Source organism: Mesocricetus auratus, unplaced genomic scaffold, assembly GCF_017639785.1.
Source record: "Mesocricetus auratus isolate SY011 unplaced genomic scaffold, BCM_Maur_2.0 Super-Scaffold_4256, whole genome shotgun sequence".
Taxonomy (NCBI): Eukaryota; Metazoa; Chordata; class Mammalia; order Rodentia; family Cricetidae; genus Mesocricetus; species Mesocricetus auratus.
Genome location: NW_024429182.1, coordinates 7397632 through 7418807, shown reverse-complemented (window position 1 = coordinate 7418807; position 21176 = coordinate 7397632). Strand labels below are relative to the sequence as shown.

At 50.0% G+C, this 21176-nt stretch overlaps 1 protein-coding gene and 1 long non-coding RNA gene across 3 annotated transcripts in view; one reads left to right on the top strand and one right to left on the bottom strand.

Moving 5' to 3' along the window:
• The window catches only part of Rbm20 (RNA binding motif protein 20), a 195817-nt gene extending 181913 nt beyond the window's left edge, over nucleotides 1–13904 (top strand). Inside the window, exons 13-14 of the mRNA XM_040742878.1 lie at nucleotides 5269–5390; nucleotides 10792–13904. Coding sequence (XP_040598812.1) covers nucleotides 5269–5390; nucleotides 10792–10902 — 233 coding nt within the window. The 3' untranslated portion in view covers nucleotides 10903–13904. The remainder of the gene's footprint in view (nucleotides 1–5268; nucleotides 5391–10791) is intronic.
• On the bottom strand, nucleotides 1289–10875 carry LOC121139325. Of its 2 annotated transcripts, XR_005876261.1 has the most exons (4): nucleotides 10755–10875; nucleotides 8737–8834; nucleotides 5772–5883; nucleotides 1289–4802 (listed from the first exon to the last, which is right to left on the bottom strand). It is a non-coding gene; the product is annotated as an uncharacterized LOC121139325 (long non-coding RNA). The 2 variants fall into 2 exon arrangements; XR_005876260.1 differs by lacking the exon at nucleotides 1289–4802 and having other exon boundaries at nucleotides 5384–5883.
• Nucleotides 13905–21176: the final 7272 nt, after the last annotated feature.

The window sequence follows — 21176 nt, the reverse complement described above, 5'->3', positions numbered from 1 at the left end:
TGTTTAGGCAGGAAACAGAAGCCCAGCTACCTCCCAAGTGTCAACTAAAATGACCCCCCTTTGCTGCCATCTTTCTGTGTGTCCTTGTCCCATAATAATGCTATGTGACATTTCTCCTCAAAAACCTGCTTCTCTGAGGCCACTGAGTTCACTGACGTTGTCAGAGTTACATGGCACAGAAACTGAGGCCCTTGTCAATCAATTGGTGGGTGTCCTTGGGTCTTCAGACAAGTCTTGTATCCCTGAGCCTTAGTTTCCTCATCAGTAGCAGGGGGTTGGACCTGTAGGTGGGTTTTTGATTGTAAAAGTATGGCGGTGGTGTTCACCAGGGGGTATGGCGGTGGGGCACACTAGTGAGAATCTCCCGGACTGAGGTCTGTGATGTTTGCATTGGCTCTAAAAGATGGGGAAGTAAAGGAATACGGGAGGAACAGCTTTCAGAGGGGATGTTTTGGGAAGTGTCTCCTAAGAAAGGCGTCACAAGGATGTCCTAGGGAAGGCACACTAATGTGCAGGCTTGACCATTCCATCCATGTTTCTGTTACTTTTCTTCTGGTTCTTCACTCTAATAAGTCATTTTTATAGAAATAGATTTGAAAAATGACAAATCTCGTTCTAAAAAAAACTTGCAGCACAGTCTCTCTCATAACAAAATTTGCATATGTAAAGTGTGCTTGTGTGTACACATATACCTATGCATGTGATATGGAGTACAGAGGGAGATATCAGATACATCCTCTTGTAGCTTTCCCCATATTATTCCCTTGAGACAGGGAGCTCACCTCACTGTGTCAGGCTGTGGCAAGCCGAGGCCTGGGACCTGCCTGTCTCTGTCCCCCATGGCTGAGGTTTCAGGAGACAGGGAGCTCACCTCACCGTGTCGGGCTGTGGCAAGCCGAGGCCTGGGACCTGTCTGTCTCTGTATCCCATGGCTGAGGTTTCAGGATTTTTACATGAATGCCTGGGTCTAGAACTCAGGTCCTCATGCTTGTGGGCAAACACTCTTAGCAATGATTTATCTCCCTGGCCCTCCTAACACAAACATTTCAAAAATGAAAGGCAGACCTTGAATGAATCCCGATGCTCTGAGGCGCGTTAGCTCCGGACACTGATGTTGCAGAACCTGCCTTTCAGAAGCTTCGGCTCCTCCATGGATTCATCCATCCGGCAAACACTCACCGGGTCACGTGGTGCTGTGCCCTGCACCCCGAGGGAACTGAGAGCATAACAACTCTCAAGCGGAAACTTGGAATCAAGTGACACAGCAAAAATTAAGAGCGAACCCTGCTTCCTCATGCATGTCTTTTCACTATAGACAGCGTGAACCCTTATTATAACAAACCTAAACTGCAAAGACCATTTAAAGTCAACTCTAGTGGTCTTAGCTGTCCCTCCCCAGCCCCAGAGGTGGATTTTGTCGCCGTGTTCACCATGATTTTTCTCCCATATGCTCCACGCTCTGTAGCAGCAGGTCTTAGGGATCTAGTCGAGTAGACACAGAGAGCCTCAGAACCACTGCAAACACTCCTTCCTAAAATCTGCACGATTAGCTGCGGATCCTTTACTGGTAGTTTCCTGTTTGTTGTCTTTCCGTTGTGAACACGTGGTAACAGCTAAGCTTTTACGAATTGTCCTCCATCACCCCTCAGTTTTCTTAGTGCTTTGTATGCATTATTGAGCACTCTCCAAACATGGAAGAAACAAGTGGTATTTTAAACCCCGGCTTTACAGATAGGAAATCTAAGCCGCAGTCACGAGGCTCCCGAGCAGAAGGGCTGGTGTTTGTTCGGATTCAAATTCTACTAGTGTGTGCTTAGCCTCAGTCTTCGACTGCTGCCCATATGTGCTGGTTTGGTTCCCCTTGCGCACATGCCAGCATTTCTGTGAGACGGGCTGCTAGCCCAGCATGGGCGCACTGTGGGGCCATATATATTTGCATTGAAAAGGTTATAATTACTACTAAATTGCACTCCGAAAAGAGGATAACAGCTTTCAGTGCCACCTCCGGGGTGAATTCCTGTTCCCCACGTCTTTGCCAAACCCAGTTATCAGTTTTTAATCTTTGCCAACCTGTTAGGAGAGAAATGGCATCTGATTTTGTTTTTATAAAGGGCTATATTAGAGTGTAATTGGCATACGACAAAGGACACATATGCAAAGCGTGTGGTTTATCTGTTTTGATATTCATAGGCACCTGTGCTGTTTTGTGGATCAGGGCATATCACACTCTCTGTCTACCTGGCGGTGAGCGCTGAAGTTGTTTCCAGCTTGGATTGCAGATTATTGTTATGAGCCTGGAATGCCAACAGCTCACTGGTCTCTGTACCCTCTCACCCTCCAGGAAGGGATGCTACCGTGTTCTGTGTTTGACTTTCCCAAGATCGCACATCAAGTTCAGGGACGTGGGATGTCTGTCCCCTGGCCACGCTGCCATCTGCCCTTCAGTAAGGGCACAGACTGCGGCCTCTTATTCCTGGGTTCAAATCCCACCTCTGCCACTTGATGGCTGGCTGGCAAGCAGTAACTTATTTAACCTCTTTGCTTTGAGTTCTTTGTCTCTATGAACCTAGTTAAAAGCCTCTGTGTAGACTTTTTTTTTTTTTTGAGGAGAAAATGATTGTGGGGTCCTAGTGTCTTCCAGCAGCAAGGATTTAGGAAGGGCTTGTTGGGTGGTTCAGAACTCACTGAGGCCCACTGTGCTTCTCGGTGGGGCTGCAAGCCCCTTACACTCCAGGATTGGTCACTACTACCGAAAGGTTTCTAGAAATACGAGAGACAACATTCCAGTCCCTGTAGAGAGCACAGAGGTGACATGCAGGATGCCAAGGACAGGGCACCCCGCTGGGAGAATGGAAGTCAGTCTTGTTGTCAGGAACTGGGGTGCTCATGACTGCAGAAGGGCGCTTGTGATTCGGGCCAGCACTTTGCGACTCTAGCCAGTGTGAGCCTGCCAAGGCCTGCTCGTACGACAACCAAATAGCATCGCTGGCAAAAAGTCAGCTTCCCCCTCTCTCCAACATGGGCTTTACTAGGATGACAGAGTCATAATTATCCGTGCCAGGAGCTATTATTAGGAGGCAGATGCGGCTTTAATGACGGTACTTAATAAACCCTGAAGAAATGGAGCGCTCAGTGACTCCTGACCCCGTTATGGCAGCGTTTCTCGACGCTGCTCTGCTCTGCTCCCTGCATTTGGGCTTCCTCGGGGAGTGGTGGCCGGGCGCTGCGGTGCCCTCGCAGCTCCTGGGTGGTGCTGTTGTTTGAAGATCCTCCTGCCTCACTCATCTTTCCCGAGTGCTGTCTTTTGATTACTGATGTTGACCCAACCCACTGGGCAGGGCCTGGGAAGAAAGCTGCTGCCAAGTCATGGAAGTGGTTCTCCGGCAGCCTTGGGAAAGGCCGGAAAGCGGGTGAGGCCCAGTGCTTGGATGCTTGGCTTCTATGTTCCTCATCTAGTGTTTTCCTGAGCGCCACGCAAAGTGACGGGTGCTTCCTCACAACACCGTGTGTGGCATTATCCGTCCTAGTTTACAGACGACAAAACTCGTTCCAGAGAAGTCCAACAGTGCCTCTGAGGCCACAGCTTAAACGGGAGCGCAAGGCCTGTCTCCTCCGCCGTTGCTGTTGCTTCCACGCCCTTTGGTTTTGCCTTTTCTGGTATGGTGGGGGACTTTGCTCAAGTGACGTCTCGCTCACAACCCCACAGATGGTAGCTGCAACCCTCTGGTCGAAAGGAGCCATGCTGCACAATTTGGCTCCTGCCTCAGTTTCACTGGACTCCCCTGAGGTGGTTCCCCTCCTCCTGGGGACCCCAGGGTAGAGACGATGGGTCGCCGTGGCCTGGTTTACACTGGAATCCCCTGGGCTAAGTTCCTGGTACAGCCCAGCTGCACCCTGCTGCCTGTCAGATGAGGGACAGGACAGAGTCAGGGCTCTGGCCAGAGTTCTCTCCTAGTAGCTTTTCTCTTGCATTGTGTCTCTGAGACCCGTGGGGAGCAGCAGCCAGCACACAACTATTTTGCAATAACAGAAGAAAGAGGCGGTAGGCCTTGCTTGACACCTATTCCTGTCAGCTCGATCTCCCATCAGAGCCTCTCCCAACCCCCACCCCACCCCCAAGTGGAGCCATGTGTTCATTCTCTGCCCGGAGGGTAAGGGCAGAGGCTGAAGGAGAAGGACATTCAGCCCCTTGGGACAGCTGGACTGAGTGACACCCTCTCACTTCCGGGCTTGTGGCTGAATGCTGAGTGCTTTGCAGACATCAGGCATCGGGCAGAGAGCCTGCACAGCAGAGAGACAGCCCAGGTTTCAAGATGCAGTGTGGAGCTTTGGGCTGGCAGACTGCGAGCCGTTCCGGGCTTCCTCGCCTCTCCTGTCCTCTCTCAGAGTCACCACTTTCCATGAGTTATTTCCATTTGTCGTCGTCGTTATTATATTATTATTGTTATTGGTTACTGTTATTGAGATGTAAAGGAAAGTCCTGTTTACAAGTTTAGGATCTCCTGTGCTCAGCACGCAGTGAAGGAAGGGGGCCGCGGGGCTGTAGGAGGCTCAGGGCCCCAGGAACAGCTGCCCCGTCCTCATCCCTGTGAACGCTGCCATACTCCCTCCCTCCTTTCAATTCTGTCTCCCAGATTGTCCCACTAGAGGAAACAGGAGCAGCACCCCTGCCTCAGCTGCTGTGTTCTGCTCGCACGGGGAAAACTCCGGTCCAGCGTGTGGGACCTGAGTTCCTAGGCTTAGCTCCCATCGCGCAGGAGGCCAAGACAGATGGGTCTCTGCGAGTCTGAGGCCAGCCTGGTCTACAGCAAATCACATGGGAAAAAAATATGTTAAAAATATGTTTGCATTCCAGTGAGTGGGTGAATTTCCCTCTTCTATTTAGTTTTACTTTTCCTTAATAAAAATGGTCTGAAAGAGAATTTTTCTATACTCTTGCTCCCAGATGCAGGGGGGGGAACCAAGCAGAGATGAAATCCTTAGAAAACTAGAGAGGCCCTTCCTCCCTTGTCCTCAGATGCAGGTTCAGACATGAAAGGCGGACACCGAGCAGTCACCGCTGTGTGCCCTGCTTGTGGCTCGCCCCTGGCATTCACAGCCCCCGTGGATGGAGTGAGCACTCTCTGTGTGGCTGCATTGTAACTGTGGGCAGCCCAGGTAAAGCTGGAGGAGTTGATAACCACCAAAGCCAACAGCAAACGAGGAGAGGACCGTGGACCCCCCACTTTCCTAACGCTCTGTTCCCCCCACCCCCGCACCGTCCCCCAGGAGTGGAGTTCGTGGTTCCCAGGACTGGCTTTTACTGCAAGCTGTGTGGCCTGTTCTACACGAGCGAGGAGGCAGCCAAAGTGAGCCACTGTCGCAGCACGGTCCACTACAGAAACTTACAGGTAACCGCGCCCCCTCCTCGCTGCGCCACCTCCTCGCTGCGCGCCCTGTGGGCTCTCCCATGCACTCCGCTCACATGCCAGCACCCAGGAGTCTGGGGGGCCTCACTTGCCTCTGCTGTGAACATCCATCCCCAAGGCTGTATAGACTCGCTATTCCCCCAGGCGTTCCTCTAAGACAGGCTTCTGTAAACTGACGCCTCCTCCCACCACGCAGAGAATGGCTCGCTCGGCCGAACTGTCCGGCAGACTGGCTTCATCATCCTAAGGGCTCTGGGAGCATCAGCTCTGCTTTAATACTTAGAGCACCCTGGTGGCCTTTTAAACACCTGCCACCCCCAGCTAGGTGGAGCACAGCCCAAGCTCTGCCGGTCTTCTCCTGACCTGTGTACATCTAGCCTTCTCAGGCAGGCCTGGGTACGTCAGCTGCGGGTATTTCCTTTTGTCTTCCTCCATGCGGATAACCGTTTTGTTTGTTTGTTTTTGTTTTTGTTTTCTGGAATGAGAATCACGGTTTTACCCATTTAAATGTTCAGGTAGCACAACAAATAAAGGAGTGTCGCAGACAGCACATACCTGCAGAACTGTTCTGGGCACTGTGTCTACAACAGCAACAAATGCAGGGAAATCCCTAGTAGGCTCCAGTTGCATGTAGGAGACCAGTGGTAAAGGAGATAACTAGGCAATGCACTATATCCAAACATCACTTATAAAATGCACTGAACTCCATAGTTCATGCTCTGAGATACCTTCATCAGAAAATACGAGTTTTCCGGGTTTGTCCTTTGTCATACTGGGGACTGGGCCCTTAGATACACTGATCACATCCTCAGCCTGATAGACAAGTTCACACCAGTTAGGAAGAGCAGTGCCTCAAACTGAGCAGGCGACTCAGTTTGTGTGTATATATGTGTATATTTCCATCCCAGAGACATTAATTGGTTTTCTAAAGTATCGTGAAGGCAACGAGTATGCTAATATTTGCATTATGCCAAGGCCCCCAACAGAAACCCCATCTGAGATGACCATGCCCAAGGCTCCTGGTTCCCTGGCAGGCACACCAGGGAAACTCCTTACAGCAGTGTAAGGAGCTGAGGCAGTGTGTCTGCTAATTTGAATGCAGTTTTCCTGATTAAGTCCTGGCACAGGCTGTGTTGTCCATGGGTTTCATTTGCTGGGGTGAGGATGGAGACTGAGCACGTCAAGGCAACTGTGTGTTCACTGCCGGAACCAGCCCTTAGAGGAGGGAGACGGATCGGGCAGGAAGGTGCTTGCCAGGTGTGCACGAGGACCTGCGTTTGGATCCTTGGCACTCACAAAAAGCTGGGCAAGGTGGTGCATGCCTGTAATCCCAGCACTGGGGAGCAGAGACGGAGGTCTCTGGAACTCACCAGCTAGGTAGTCTAGTCAAAGCAGTGAGCTCCAGGCTCATTGACAGATGCCTCAAAACATAAGGTGGAGAATAACAGAGGAAGAGACCTAATGTCAACCTCTGGCTTCCATACACACACATATATATACACACTCATACATGCACACACACATATGCATACATACATAATATATACATACATGCACACACATGCATACATACATACACATATATACATTCACATATATACACACATATACATATATACACATATATACACACATACACACATATACACATATATACATGCATACACACATATGTACACACACATATATACATATATGCATACACACATACACTCACACATGTATATGCACACACATACATACATATGTATGTTCATATATATGCATATACACACATATACACACATACATATACACATACATATGTACAAATATATGTACAAACATTTATGTATACACATATATATATACACATACACTCACACATATATATACACACATATGTATAAACATATACATATACAATATATATACATATATATACACACACATACACACACACACACACACACACACACACACATGAATGTATACACACATGGGCACCACACACAAAATAAATAACCAGAGTTTGAGTCACATGACTCAATCCAAGAAGTGCCTAAGGTATTATTGCCCTAATTTTAGGCCAGGTATTCTGATGATTTTTTTTAAATTGTATGTGTTATTTTTTACATCTATTTATCTATTTATTTATTTGAGTCCTGAAGGTAGGAACATAACTTACAGGGATTGGTTCTTTCCTTCCACCGTTAAGTTCCAGGGATGAACTTTGGAGGCCCTCACCCTTACCCACTGAGACATTTTTCTGGATCTAATCTAGTGATCCTTAAGCAGGAATGTGAACTAGATTTGCCTGGAGTTTTGGAGTACATGCGCTCAGTCACGTATGGGGCTTGGGGGCGCAGCAGTACCATGTAATTTAAGACCATTCTCGAAATGATTAATGTGAACATCTAGTTAAGAATCTTGAGTTTGCTTTACCATTGAGGAAACTGAAGCCCAAAGGTGAGCTGTAAGATTCGCTCCAGGCTATACAGAGTAGCTGCGGGGGACCTTGCAGCACCACTAAAGTTAATCTTCAAAACTATGACCTGTGGTGTCCCAACCTGGCTTCAACATGTAAGGGACTGTCTCTGTCTGTGCCCAAACAAGTCATGTAAGCCTCCTGATTTCCCCCTAGGGAGCTGCCGTTTATGGCAGACACATGTCCTGTCTCCCTGGGGAGGAAAGGGAAGGGTGGCCTGGTTTGACCAGAGCAGGGACTTGAGACTGGGCTCTGCAGAGGTACTTGGGGACAGTCATCCAACCCAAAGACTTCATCATTCTTCTTAGACCATTTGCAGGCTGGAAGGGTCCTGGGGGTAGCCTGGTACTGATTTTCCATTGAGTTAGCAGACATCTTTTAAAAATGGATCTCATTGAGCTTACTGGCCCCCTGTTTGCCCCTTGTCTTTCAAGTGTAGACACAGGAATTCATTTCCAAAATTGTATTGTGCTAAAGATTAAACCCAGGGCTCTGAACATACCAGACAAATACCACTGAGCTACATACCAAGGCAAGAGTCCTCATTTTAACAGTCTTTCTGGGAATGTCTAATTCCTAGTGTGGGTACTTTGGTCTTCCCTTAGTGGAATTCTATAGCCCCCAAGGAAACCCCGGAGTTCAAGCTCATTATCACTAAGAGAGTTAGGAAGAATCCAGAGGCTGCCTTTTTTTCCAGGGCCGTGGCCTGCACGGTGTCCAAGGCCTCTAGGGTCTAACTCCAGGCTCCCTCCCATCCCCACAGAGGCCAACACCACCCCTGTGGTCCCTAGATACACTGGGCATAGACATTGCCCCATCTCCTCACACTGTCCAACCTCAGTTCAAGTTTCCCTGGTGTACCTGTCAGGGAGCCAGGAGTCTCTGTCACAGCCAACTCAGATAGGGCTCTGTCAGGGGCCTTGGCAGGCAGAACGCCGCTGTCTCTACAGCTTCTCCACCTGTGAAGAGTGAAGAAGAGAGACCCACTCAGCAGGTGCTGGCTAACTCAAGTCGGCATCAGTGAGCTAGCTGCATCAGGAGGCCTTGAGTGGGGGAGGGGAGTCAGGGTTGCCCCGGGAGGGAGGCAGGAACAGGCTGAAGGCGCCTCAGTACAGTTTCCAGAAACCCTGCTCTGCCTTTGCTTGCTGGTCACGGCTCTATGTGAACCCACGGGGAGTGATCAGGCACAGCAAGCATAGGCCTTACTGGGCCCAAAGGTGGTCGTAAGCCCCAAGGAAGAACACACACACACACACACACACACACACACACACACACACACACACACACACACACACACGCAGGGTGCTTATCCACTCAGTGTTCTTGAACCTGGCAGAGGAGAGGACGGGGCTCTCCAGCAGCAGCCTCCCCCACAGGCATCTGCTAGGGGTTCATCTCCAAGTCAGGCAGCACCCGCCTCCAAAAGCTGAAGTTTCACAGCAGGTTCAGCTCACGAGGAAGGCTGGCCTTCCTGAGTACTGACCGAGTGCCAGGCACGATGCCGGGAGCTTTGTGAGGCATTTGTCAGTTTCCCACGTGTGGCAAACACTGCCCCACTCCCCCAGCTGCCTGTGAGCTTGCCACGGTCATCCTCACGTCACAGATGTTAGGACATTCAGTCTCCTGCCTGTGGAGACGGTGGGTTTGAACCCAGGACATGGATGAGCTGAGACTGCACACTTGACCACTGAACTGCACCTGGCCCTTTATAAACGACCGGTCGAGAGCTGTTTACGTTGTTCTTGGGGCTCCCTCATCTGCTCTCACAGCACTGATCCCAGGGAGCCCCAACACAGACCTGCCCCAGCTGGCTTATTGGCCATGCCAGTCACAACTCTGAGAGCATGCCGTCATCTTCAGTCCCCCCCCACTGGAGGGAGGGCATGCTGTCACCTTCAGTCCCCCAACACTGGAGAGAGGGCATGCTGTCACCTTCAGTCCCCCAACACTGGAGGGAGGGCATGCTGTCACCTTCAGCCCCCCCCACTGGAGAGAGGGCATGCTGTCACCTTCAGTCCCCCAACACTGGAGAGAGGGCATGCTGTCACCTTCAGTCCCCCCACTGGAGAGAGGGCATGCTGTCACCTTCAGTCCCCCAACACTGGAGAGAGGGCATGCTGTCACCTTCAGTCCCCCAACACTGGAGGGAGGGCATGCTGTCACCTTCAGCCCCCCCCCACTGGAGAGAGGGCATGCTGTCACCTTCAGTCCCCCAACACTGGAGGGAGGGCATGCTGTCACCTTCAGTCCCCCCACTGGAGAGAGGGCATGCTGTCACCTTCAGTCCCCCAACACTGGAGAGAGGGCATGCTGTCACCTTCAGTCCCCCAACACTGGAGGAAGGGCATGCTGTCACCTTCAGCCCCCCCCACTGGAGAGAGGGCATGCTGTCTTCAGTCCACTAAGGGGGCTCTAGGCCCTCTCCCATATCCTGTCCCACAGGATGATTGGGAACCTCTGATGTCAATCATGGGCCAGTCCTGGACTTCCGCCACCCCCCCACCATCCCTCTTTCTGCCACTGTCTCTGGAAAATAGGCAATGTTGTCACGAGGGTCGAGTTAGGCTGAGCTGGGCAGTTAGCAAGTGCTTGGCAACAAAGAAGGGGAGGGGGACAATCGCTGTGGCCAGTGTCCGTCCTTCTAGTTTCCCCACAGGATGCTTACATTGTTCGTAACTATAGTGGGGTCCTGCTGCCCTAAGATGCACAAGAGATAGGAGACATGACCCCCATTTTCCAGTGTTAGAAAAGGGGTCTCTGTCTCTCTGTCTCTGTCTGTCTGTCTCTGTCTGTCTCTGTCTCTCCCTCCCTCCTTCCCTCCTTCCCTCCCTCCCTCCCTCCCTCCCCCCCCCCACACACACACCGCCACCACTGACATCTTTTTTGCCTATATTGTCCCTCTCTCCTCCACAGAAGTACTTGTCCCAGCTGGCGGAGGAAGGCCTGAAGGAAACGGAGGGGGCAAGCAGTCCGAGTCCTGAGGGCAGCGGGATCGCGCCACACTTGGAGAGGAGGAAACTCTGACTCTGCTGCTGCCACGGCCACTGTCTCTGGAGGTGGATGGGAAGCCTGCTGAACTCGGGCCAGTCAGTCCTCGGGGACAGAAGTGAGACCAGAGGAGAGCCAGGCAGGACATGGTGCTTTGGCTTGTTCCCGGAGACAAGCAAAACACCCTGGTGTCTCCAGGAGCCAACTCCTGAGTCCAGCCCACCAAGGGCGACCAGCTTCCTGTGGGCTGTTTCTTTTAGCTTTGCTTTCCTTTCTTCCTCTCATCTCTTCTGTGCCAAAGTTCATTTCCTTCTCATAAAGCCCAACGTCTCAGGGATTGTCACTGTGTTCACAGTTTTGATTGGTTATGGTAGGTCAGTCAAGCGAGGCTGGGTCACACAAGGAAAGTGTTTGACAGAAGCCCTGAATTTAGAGCCACTTCAGTGAACCTGAGGTGGTCTTGCAATCTGGCTTCTGTGTGTCCCAAGGGAGCTGAGTCAGGTTCCACAGGCTTGAGAGAGGTCACCCGTGAACCAGTTGGCAGAGGTAGAAGCATTCATTACGAAGCCCTCCAGCAGACCCTACCGTTTTGAGAAGCCTGCTTCTCTTTCTCAGTGTTTGGCTAGTGCTGGGAACTGAGCCCAGGACACTGTTTATCATAAACAAGTGCTCTACCACTGAGCTGTATGCCTAGCCCAAAAGCCGAGGGTTTTGTTTTGAGGCTGACTCTCATGTAGTCTAGGGATTGCCTTGTTGGGTGGTCTTGAACTCCTGGTCCTCCAGCCTCTACCTCTTGAGTGCTGTGATTATAGGCATCGTGGTGCTGAGGCTTCCAGCAAAGAGGCAAACACTCTACCAACTGAGCTACAAGCACAGCCCTAACACCCCTATTTTTTCAGAAAGTCATTCAACCTCAGTTATTCTAGAAAACCACCAGGCTAATGCCTTAAAGTGAAATCATGTTAATTCTCTGGAGCCAAGAATTCGACATTGTAGAAGCTCCAATAGATCCAATCCAAAACTCTTCTTGATTTAAGGGTGGGTCTGGATTTGTTTTAGTCAGGACAGTGATGTTGGTATAGATTGACTAGATTTGAGGTCAGCCACATCTTCACCCAACAGCTAAAGGAGGAATTGGTGTGGGCCCAGGGGGCATGCTGACCTCTGCAATGAATTGGGCTGAGTCAGGATCAAGGAACTGGCATCTGACCTTGATTCACCCTTGGTGCCTCTACTGTGGGGAGAAACCAAAACATGTGATTTTCTGGGGACTTTTAGGTGGGAATGGAGGGACAGCTTATGCTGATCTCGATGCTAAAATGCTAGGAAGAAGAAATCCCTGATTCTCAATGGGATCCGCACCCCCATCTCATGTGTGCTGAAGGGTCTTAGTGGATGGTCTTGGGACAAGGGTACTAGAAGACATTAGCTTCACTTGAGCTGTAGATTGGACCCAAGTTTCAGAGAAAGCCTGGTGCCATCTCTACAAGTAGACACACCTCCCTGAAGGCACCCTCCATGTGCGTGGTTTGCCTGTGTAAGTTGCCTGTTCATGTTCCTAGGTCAAGGCAAGTAGACCGGGCAGGAGTCATGTCTTGCCCCCCCACCCCGCCTTATATTGCCATTCTGTACTCTGCACAAATCAAAGAGGAATGGACAAATGATCTAGTTCAACACCAACATTTTATCAGTGAGGAAACTGAGGCACAGAAAGGAAATGAATGCAGATCCTAAAATGGCCATGTGTAAACCTTGAGGCCTATGATTCCTGGCTAGGAGAGAACTTTTGGAACCTATGAAAGAGAAATTAAGGCAAAGATAAGAGGGAGACAGGCCAGTCTGGAAAGGAGCGTGGGAAGTTGGGGCTTTAGGAAGGTGGTACTCAAAGAGTAAGACTAAATAGTGTGTCTCAGTCTCCACCATTCCCCTGGTGGACTCCACAGGCAGTAACCCAGCATTGTGGTCAGCACACTGTGGCCATCACATTGTGGTCAGCACACCGTGGTCAACACTCTGTGGTCAGCACACCGTGGCCATCACACTGTGGTCAGCACACCGTGGTCAACACACTGTGGCCATCAGCAAAGTCTCTTCCGTTTCTCAGAAAACTTTTGACTTCTGGGAACAGCTGTAGCCCACATCCCTAAATCCATTACCAACTCCATCAGAGGCTATACCTGTACATTATCAGAGGCTGGACACTTTATCTTCCAGCAGAGTGAGACAGACCTCGCCAACACCACTGGCCCCTATGCTAGCAGCATTTCTATGGAAATCCACATGGCCTGGTTCTGAGCACTAAGATGGCTCCCTCGATTTAAATTAAGCTTCCTATGAACATTCTGGGGAAAGTCCTCCAGAGGGAGGACACAAAGTCAGTCTCTACTTTCAGTCACAACCTTCAGTTTAAAGTCATGGGTGATTCTATATTTGTGTGTTTATATATGCATATGTATTTATTTTTATAAAACTCCATTGGCATGGTCCTTGTACTTTTCAATTTCTATGTGTGTTACATGCAATGCGGTGTCAAAGACAACCAGGGAAATATTGATTTCTTTTTTAAAACTTCTACTCAGTGTTTCGCCAATCATTTCAAAATGTCTCTCCCCAAGGTCACTCATGAACAGCTGCTACCTTGCACAGAAGTTTCCTTTGCACCCTGAGTGGATGTATGGAAGGCCTGTTCTCCTGTGCTTGCTGTGAGCACCTGGTGGTATCCAGGTTGCACTCCCAGGGGCCGGGGAAGACTTGTTGATATGAGCAGCAGCCATTAGTGTTCAGGGTTCCCATTCTTGGACAGTCCGAGGCGGTGATCTGTAAGATTATACTTGAACTGGACCAGAGATTGTTTTGTGAGTTTTCGAGAAAAAACAGAACTACTAGTTACTTTGAGTTTGAACTCATAAAATATTAGAATTTTTTGAGTGTCTTATATAAATTGTCATCATTGTTTCTGATCTGTATAACTGACCTAAAGTGTTTGTTTTTACAAAAGGAAACATGGTTTTTAATAAAGAGAATTTGAAAGCTTCTGAGTGGCCGTGTCATGAAGGAGTCCTTCAGTATCTGACCAGGTGCTCATAGCGCCTCTAGGCTAGCATTTGGTCTCCTTTTGACTTGTGTGTGTGTGTGTGTGTGTGTGTGTGTGTGTGTGTGTGTGTGTGTACACCTGTGAGTGTGGTGCACATATGGAGGACAGAGGTCGATGTTAGGTATCTTTCTTGACCTCTCTCTTTCTTATTTAAATTTTTTCAATTATTTATTGAGTATGTGTCATGGTGTTTGTGAAGGTCAGAGTAGCTGGGTTGGCCGCCAGCTCACAAATAATGACATGGAGACTTATTAATTATGAAAGCTTTTTCCTGACTAGCTCTTATAACTTAAATAATTTCTATTAATTAATATTATAAATTTCTATTAACCTATGCACTGTCACGTGGCTCATAGATTTACCTCTCCTCTTGCATGTCCTGCTTCCTCTGGCTGCTAATTCCCCCTTTCTTCCCAGGGCTCTCTCTGTCCAGAAGTCCTGCCTACACCTCCTGTCTAGCTATTGGCCATCTAGCTTTTTATTAAACCAATCCCAGTGACACGTCTTTACACAATGTAATCAAATAGCTTGCAACAGGTCAGAGGGTAGTTTTTGGGAGTTAGTTGCCTTCCCACCGTGTGTGTTCTGGAGACTGAACTTAATTCATCAGCATTGGTGCAAGCATCTTTACCCACTGATTGAAACACCTTGACAGTCCTCTACCTTGTGTTTTGATGGTAGACAACAAAGATCCAGTGGTCAGCACTCTCATGGACACCGTACCAAGCAGAGGCGTATCTTTGTGTCAGCTCCTTGGGTCTTTCCTTGGGTATAATAGGAAGTAATGACTTTGTTGTTGTTGTTGTTTTGAGACAGGGTTTCTTCATAGACTTGGAGCCTGTTCTGGAACTTGCTCTGTAGACCAGGCCAACCTTGAACTCACAGAGATCCCCTGCCTCTGCCTTCGGAGTGTGCCACCGCTGGCCTGGAAGTGGTGACATTAACTCCCAGGGTTAAGGGGGTTTGCTGGGAAGAGCATATGATATGCTGCAAAGCAACAAATCATTGTTTTTGCAACATGTAATCTATGCCACAGCCTCTTCAAGTGAAGCTATACCGATCTCCCGGGCCCGGCTGGCTAGAGCTTCCAATGGTCTTAGAACCATTCTGCCCTACTCCCTGGTTAGCACCACTCTTGAGTAAATGAGGATGGGATGGGCAACCTGAACCCAGAGGGCAGAGTGGGGCCACCTGTAATTACTATAGCAGATTATAGATCTAAGGAAAGTTCCTGTTGAGCCTGTTATGGCTCCACCCCTATGTCAGTCTCGTGATGACCAGCCTGGGGCTGAGCTCAGGCCTCTAGTTCCCACCAGGGTTGGAGACCATCCTTCCCAGCAGCTGCTGTCTGTGCCCTAACTAACCAAAGGTAGAAATGGGCCAGAACACATTCTTCCTGTCCCTGCCTTTGGCCAAGGCCCAGGATGCCTGGCGTGCACAGTCCTGGGTGCCCAGTCCCAGTTTGTTGCTGGATAGGCACAGCTCTGGAGAGGACAGTTCATGTGCACTCTATTCCATGGCTACCACCATCTAGGGGCTGTGCAGTGTAGACACTCCGGTAGGACTTTCCCTGAGCTGCTCTTGCTTCCCAAAGCCTGGGTGAGTGTTCTCACCTGCTCTCTGATGTCCTTATAGCCTAGATCTGGGCCAGTCCCCTTACATTCAGATCCCACCTTGTGCCCAGACCTGCCCTGACTGGCTTTGGTGATGCAGAGGCTGGGGTTGCTCCTCAGAGTGCATTAGTCACTCTTAGATGCTGATGTTGGCCTCCGCCCAACCCAAGATCTCTGTGCCTTTTGCGTGTCAACAGCAAGTGCTGGCTGTCCACACAGGTAGTAGTGGGATGTCTGGGTTCATGCCCTAAGGCCTCTCATTTCCTTTTTCTGCCATGATGGTAGGACCCCAAGCATTGAAGAGCAGGATGGCCTTGAAGACCCCAAAGCCTTGATTCTTCCTTCTTAGTTTGTTTTTTGACTGGCTGGATTTTGTTTGTTCGTTTGTTTTATTTCATTTTGTTTTTCGAGACAGGGTTTCTCCGTGTAGCTTTGTAGACCAGGCTGGCCTCAAACTCACAGAGATCCGCCTGTCTCTGCCTTCCAAGTGCTGGGATTAAAGGAGTGTACCACCACTGCCTGCTCCTGACAGAATTTTTGAGACAAGTTCATAGTGTTTTGAGACAGGTTCAGACTGACTTTGAATTCCGGAGGTCAAGTCATTTTCCTGCCTCAGTCTCCTTCAACTACATGTTCCAATATCCAGTGTGGCTTTTCTTTTTACAAGAGAGACAGAGAGGGATGGGGTTGGTGTAGAAAGGGGAAGTGATTTACCTATGGCAACTGAGTTTATAGATTTCAGCCAGGGAGTACCTCTGGGCCACACAGGGTGCTGTTAAATTATGCATGGAATTTTTTAAAGTCTGACTCTTGCTGGACATTGTCAGTCCACAAAGCTTGGAAGGCAGATTCTTGGTCTAAATCACCTGGATAGCTTGCCATAATGACAGATTCAGTCCTCCCGTGGAGACTCTGGTCAGTGTCACGCCTGGCTATTTGCATTTTAGCAAGTCTCTCCCGAGTTCAGTGTTGGTGGCGTTGGTGGTGTCAGCTGCCTTCTATGACAACTAGGGACTTCCCCATCAGTTCCTAGAATAGAAGGGGCATTTATTTTACTAGGCACACATGCAGGAGAGAGCTGAATGGAGACTATTCAGGGGAGTGCGGGTCTGCGGCATAGAAAGCGTAGCTGTGAGACACAGAAAAGGAGAGCTGAATGACTGTGCACACGGAGTTGGTGGGAGCTGCAGAGAGGTCAGGAGAGCAGGGTGTGAGGCAGGGTCTGTTTAGCCCAGAGGTACTGGGCTTAGACACAGTCTTTCTTTTTACAAATTTCAATTCTTAAACACATGTGTATTTTGTTTACTGTCTTAGGGTTTCTATTGCTGTGAAGAGACACCATGGCCATGGCAACTCTTACAGAAGAAAGCATTTAACTACAGTGGCTTGCTTACATTTCAGAGGGTCAGTCCATTATTGATCATCATGGCGGGCATGGTGGCATGCATACAGACATGATGCTGGAGAAGGAGCTGCTATATGTTGATATACCGGTCACAGGAAGTAGACTGTCTCTCTGGGCATGGCTTGAGCGCATATAAGACCCCAAAGCCCGCCTCCACAGTGGCACACTTCCTCCAACAAGACCACACCTACTCCAACAAGGCCACACCTCCTATTAGCGCCACTCCCCTTTTCCTTTCAAAGCACCCCATGTAGCCTCCCACTATCCCCTCCCATTCCCTCTGAGCCCTTTCTTCTTTGGGGGTCTCTTTCGGTTAGTGGTTGCAAGTGTCCACTCTGTAGCGAAGCCCCTGGAGACGGCCCTTCCAGGGAGACTGAAGTGAGGGAAGTTTGATCATTGCCAGGACCATGTCTGTGTCAACAGGAACCCTGGGGTTCCTTTACTTCCTGCTGTAAGCGTTTTGTCGGGATGGGTCAGGACAGGATGGAACAGGAGTGGGTCAGGTATTCTGGCACTCGGGAGTCACAGAATACCCAGTGTTACACAGCTCAGGTGGAAAGGTATCCTGGAGCTCGGGAGCCAAGGATACTGAGTGTTACACAGCTCAGGTAGAAAGGTATCCTGGAGCTCGGGAGCCAAGGACCACCACAGGTTGCAGTAAGCTTGGCAGCTTACAGCCTTGCCTCAGAGAAAGGCTTCTCCGGTGTATCAGCTCCGCTCCAGCAGGACAGGGTCTTCCAGCTGGGGATGTTCGCCTAGTGTAGCAGTTTTGCTCCGCAGGAGGTTTCTCGGGCGAAGTTGCTACAGTTCAGCTCTGCTCCTGGAGAGCAGAGAGCAGAGAGCAGGGAGCCGGGCGGGAGCAGAGTGTAACAACTCCGCTCTGCCAAGGAAGGTTTCCCGGGCAAGTGTTACAGCGCTACTCGCTCTGCTCTGCTCTGCTCTGCCCAGGGTCGCCTCTGCTCTGTCGCCGCCGCAAAAGAAGATCTTCACCCGAAGCTCATCCAAAGGTGTTTATTGGAAGACAGCTGGACCAGCCAAGCTGAACATACACAGGGTTTATATAGGGGTTCCTGGGGTTGGGGAAGTTTTTCCAGGGTAGGGATTGGTCCGATTTCAGTGCTGAGCTCAGATTGGCTAGAGCTCTGCTCTGGGATTGGTTACTTTTTTACACAGGATTAGGGTCAGATTTGGCTCTGGTTTCAGGGCCAAAGTGTGTTTCTTTCTCTGGTCCTTTTTGTTAAGAGAAGCTTTCCTTGAGAGGAGCCTTCCCGCCAGCCTGCTTCCAGAGCTGCTTCAATCCCAAATAAACACACAAGAGGCTATATTCATTATGAAGCTGTTGGCCTTGCTTGTCTCTTACTGGCTAGCTCTGCTTTAAGTAATTACCCCATAATTGTTAATCTAAGTATGTCTCTTACCGGAGAATAGTTCTGGGCTCCTACCCCCATGGCGGTTACATGTTGACTCTCTTGTGTTTCCCCTTCCCAGAATCCTCCTCGACTCCTAGTCCCTCCTATCTAGGTTTTCTATTGGCCAGACAGTACTTTATTGACAAATGCACAGGCAAATAACAGGACTTCCCCAACACCTTTTTAGCCTTTTGCCTCCAATTTTAGGGCCAGGGTACATTTCTTTCACTGACTCTGATTCCAGGGACAAAGTGTGTTCCTTTGGCACTGGTTTTAGGGTCAGGGTACATTTCTTTGGTTGTGGTTGCAGGGCCAAAGTGTGTTTCTTTGGCTCTGCTCAGGGTGTGTTTCTTTGACTGGTCCCTTTTCCCTACACCTGCTTTACATGGACCAATAAACCCAGCATTAGCCACTGATTCTTAAGACTCTCTGCAGGCCACCTGAGTGGATTCTGCTGGGACTGTGTCCCCTGGCTCCTTCACTGTGCTGAAACATGGGTGCTGATGTTTTCCCCAGTAGGCAAACACGAGGCTCTGAGAGACAAAGAAAGGACTAGACCAGTCAGTGAGCAGGGGAGCTGAACTCTAAGCATACATTTACTTTGTATCTTCTCTCCCTCCCTCCCTCCCTCCCTCCCTCCCTCCCTCCCTCCCTCCTTCCCTTTCTCTTAAGACAAGCTTTTACTCCGCATTCCAAGCTGGTTATGAATTTCTGGTGATTCCCCTGCCTCAGTCTCCTGAGTGCTGGCATTACAGGCATGCGTCCCCACACTGGGCTTCAAAAACTTGGCCTCTGTCTGCTCTGCTCATCTCAAGCCCAGCTTTTGTTCCCAAAGGCCATGGCCTCCGAATGCACCATGAACGTGTAAGGCTGAGTGCAACGCAACATTTAGCTGTCCTGCAGGTGTTGATGACAAGTCTTTTCGTTGCTAAGCTCTAGAAAGCCATGACTCCATGCCTCCCCTTCCTAGAAAGATCAAGAAAGGGCCCCCACCTTTCTTGAAACAAGAAGGAAGGGAAGGAAGTGGGAGGAGAAAAATATCCCATTTTCTCCCTAGTCCCTATGCTGGGGATCTTCATTTTCTCCCTAGTCCCTATGCTGGGGATCTTGCCTGGGGACCTGAGTCTTGTGGGGCTAGGAGGGACTAAAATGAAAGCAAAGATGTCCCCGGGGCTGTGTGCCTTCCTCCTGCTTCAGGGAAGGAAACCCCCGCTCTCCTCTCTTGGGACTTTGAGAACTTCAGACTGAAAGGTGGTTTCCCTTGGCCCCAGAGCCCCAGCCTGTTTTTTTTAAAACATTGTTTACTCTTTCTTTAGTGAGAACCTCTGTTTACCTGCCACCCCTTCCCAAATGAGAAGACGGGGTGGGGTGGGGGGCAAAAAGCCCCTGTGTGACCAGACTAAGCCAACAGAGGTTATTAAATGATAGCTGAAGAAGCCTGGAGACAACAAGGATGTGATCTGTAAGAGGTGACTGCATAGTGGCATGACCTGTGACAGCAGCACAAAGAGGAAGTATGGTCTGCTGCCCTCTGTTAGAATCTCTGTGGGATTGCTCTACCTGAGCCTGCTCTAGAATTGCTTCATGCGTGCGGTGTTGGAGGAGGGGAGGTGCAGACAGTCCACTGTTGGAGAAGAACACAATGGAAGCCCCTCTAGAGACGTCGTTAGGGTGAACTTTCCTGTGTTAAGGGGGGGAGGCTTATTGCTAAGGTTAACATCCCAGTGTCCAAAGGCTCACACCTCCCCAGCCTAGAGAATCATCACTTTGCTGCAGTCTGCAGAGTCTTCTGCTTTAATCCTCATACTCTTCTTGAAACGTCTTCCGTTGACCAGCTGAGCTTCTGGGGCCAACGCCCACCAGATGCCGAGAAGGCTGCCATTAGTCCTTCATCTGGTTGTCGTGTTTGGTCATAGCCGACAACAGAAGAGCCTGTGTGAGGAACCTGCCTATCTGAATTCTGGGAGAACACTTCCCAGTGGCAAAGGATGGCCACTGCCTACTGAGCCTAAGAAGTCCCTCCAGTGAGCTAAAACCCTGTCTGTCTGACGAGGTGTGCACTGGGAACCCCTTGGTTTGTTTTCAAGCCCCGGAGGGTGGCTTTCTGATGGGCACAGTTCCCTGGGGGTCAGGACCCTTGGGAGCAAATCTGTCAAGAGGCTGGCGAATGTCACCTGTTGTCATCTCTACCTCCCCGTGTGCCTTGCCTGAGGAACCAGAGTAAAACAGAGACAGCCCATCTCAATAGAATGTATGGCTGCTTCCCTCCTCAACTGTGTCACAACCCTGACACTCTAAGCCACAGGGTGGAGAGGGACACCATTTGCTCTCATCTTCCAGCCCAATGAAGAATCAGCCGTCAGCAGCATTCACAGAGCCTCTTAGGGCAGGTGTCCCGGTGGTCACCATCCTGGGGCCCGGGGCTTGGGTTTTGTGTGCTCCTTACATGCCTTAGCTGGGCACTCACCCCAATCTACTTAGCTCTCTTTCATATCCACCCCCACCCCCACTTCCTGCCACCCCCAAAATGTAGTCCAGTTGTGACCTTGTTTGACTGGTCCCCAGACAAGTCCCTTCTTTGCTGTCTGATTTTGCCCATGATTTTCCTGGGCCTCTGTTCTTACTACAGGGTTAGAGCTGTCGACAGCTGCAACTTCCCTTCACGTTTTAGTTCTGTTTTGTTTGTTTGTTTGTGTGAGACGGGGTCTCACATATCCAGTCTGGCCTCGATCAAACTCAGTATCTATCCGTGATGACCTTGAACTTCTGACTGTCCAGCTTCTGCCTCC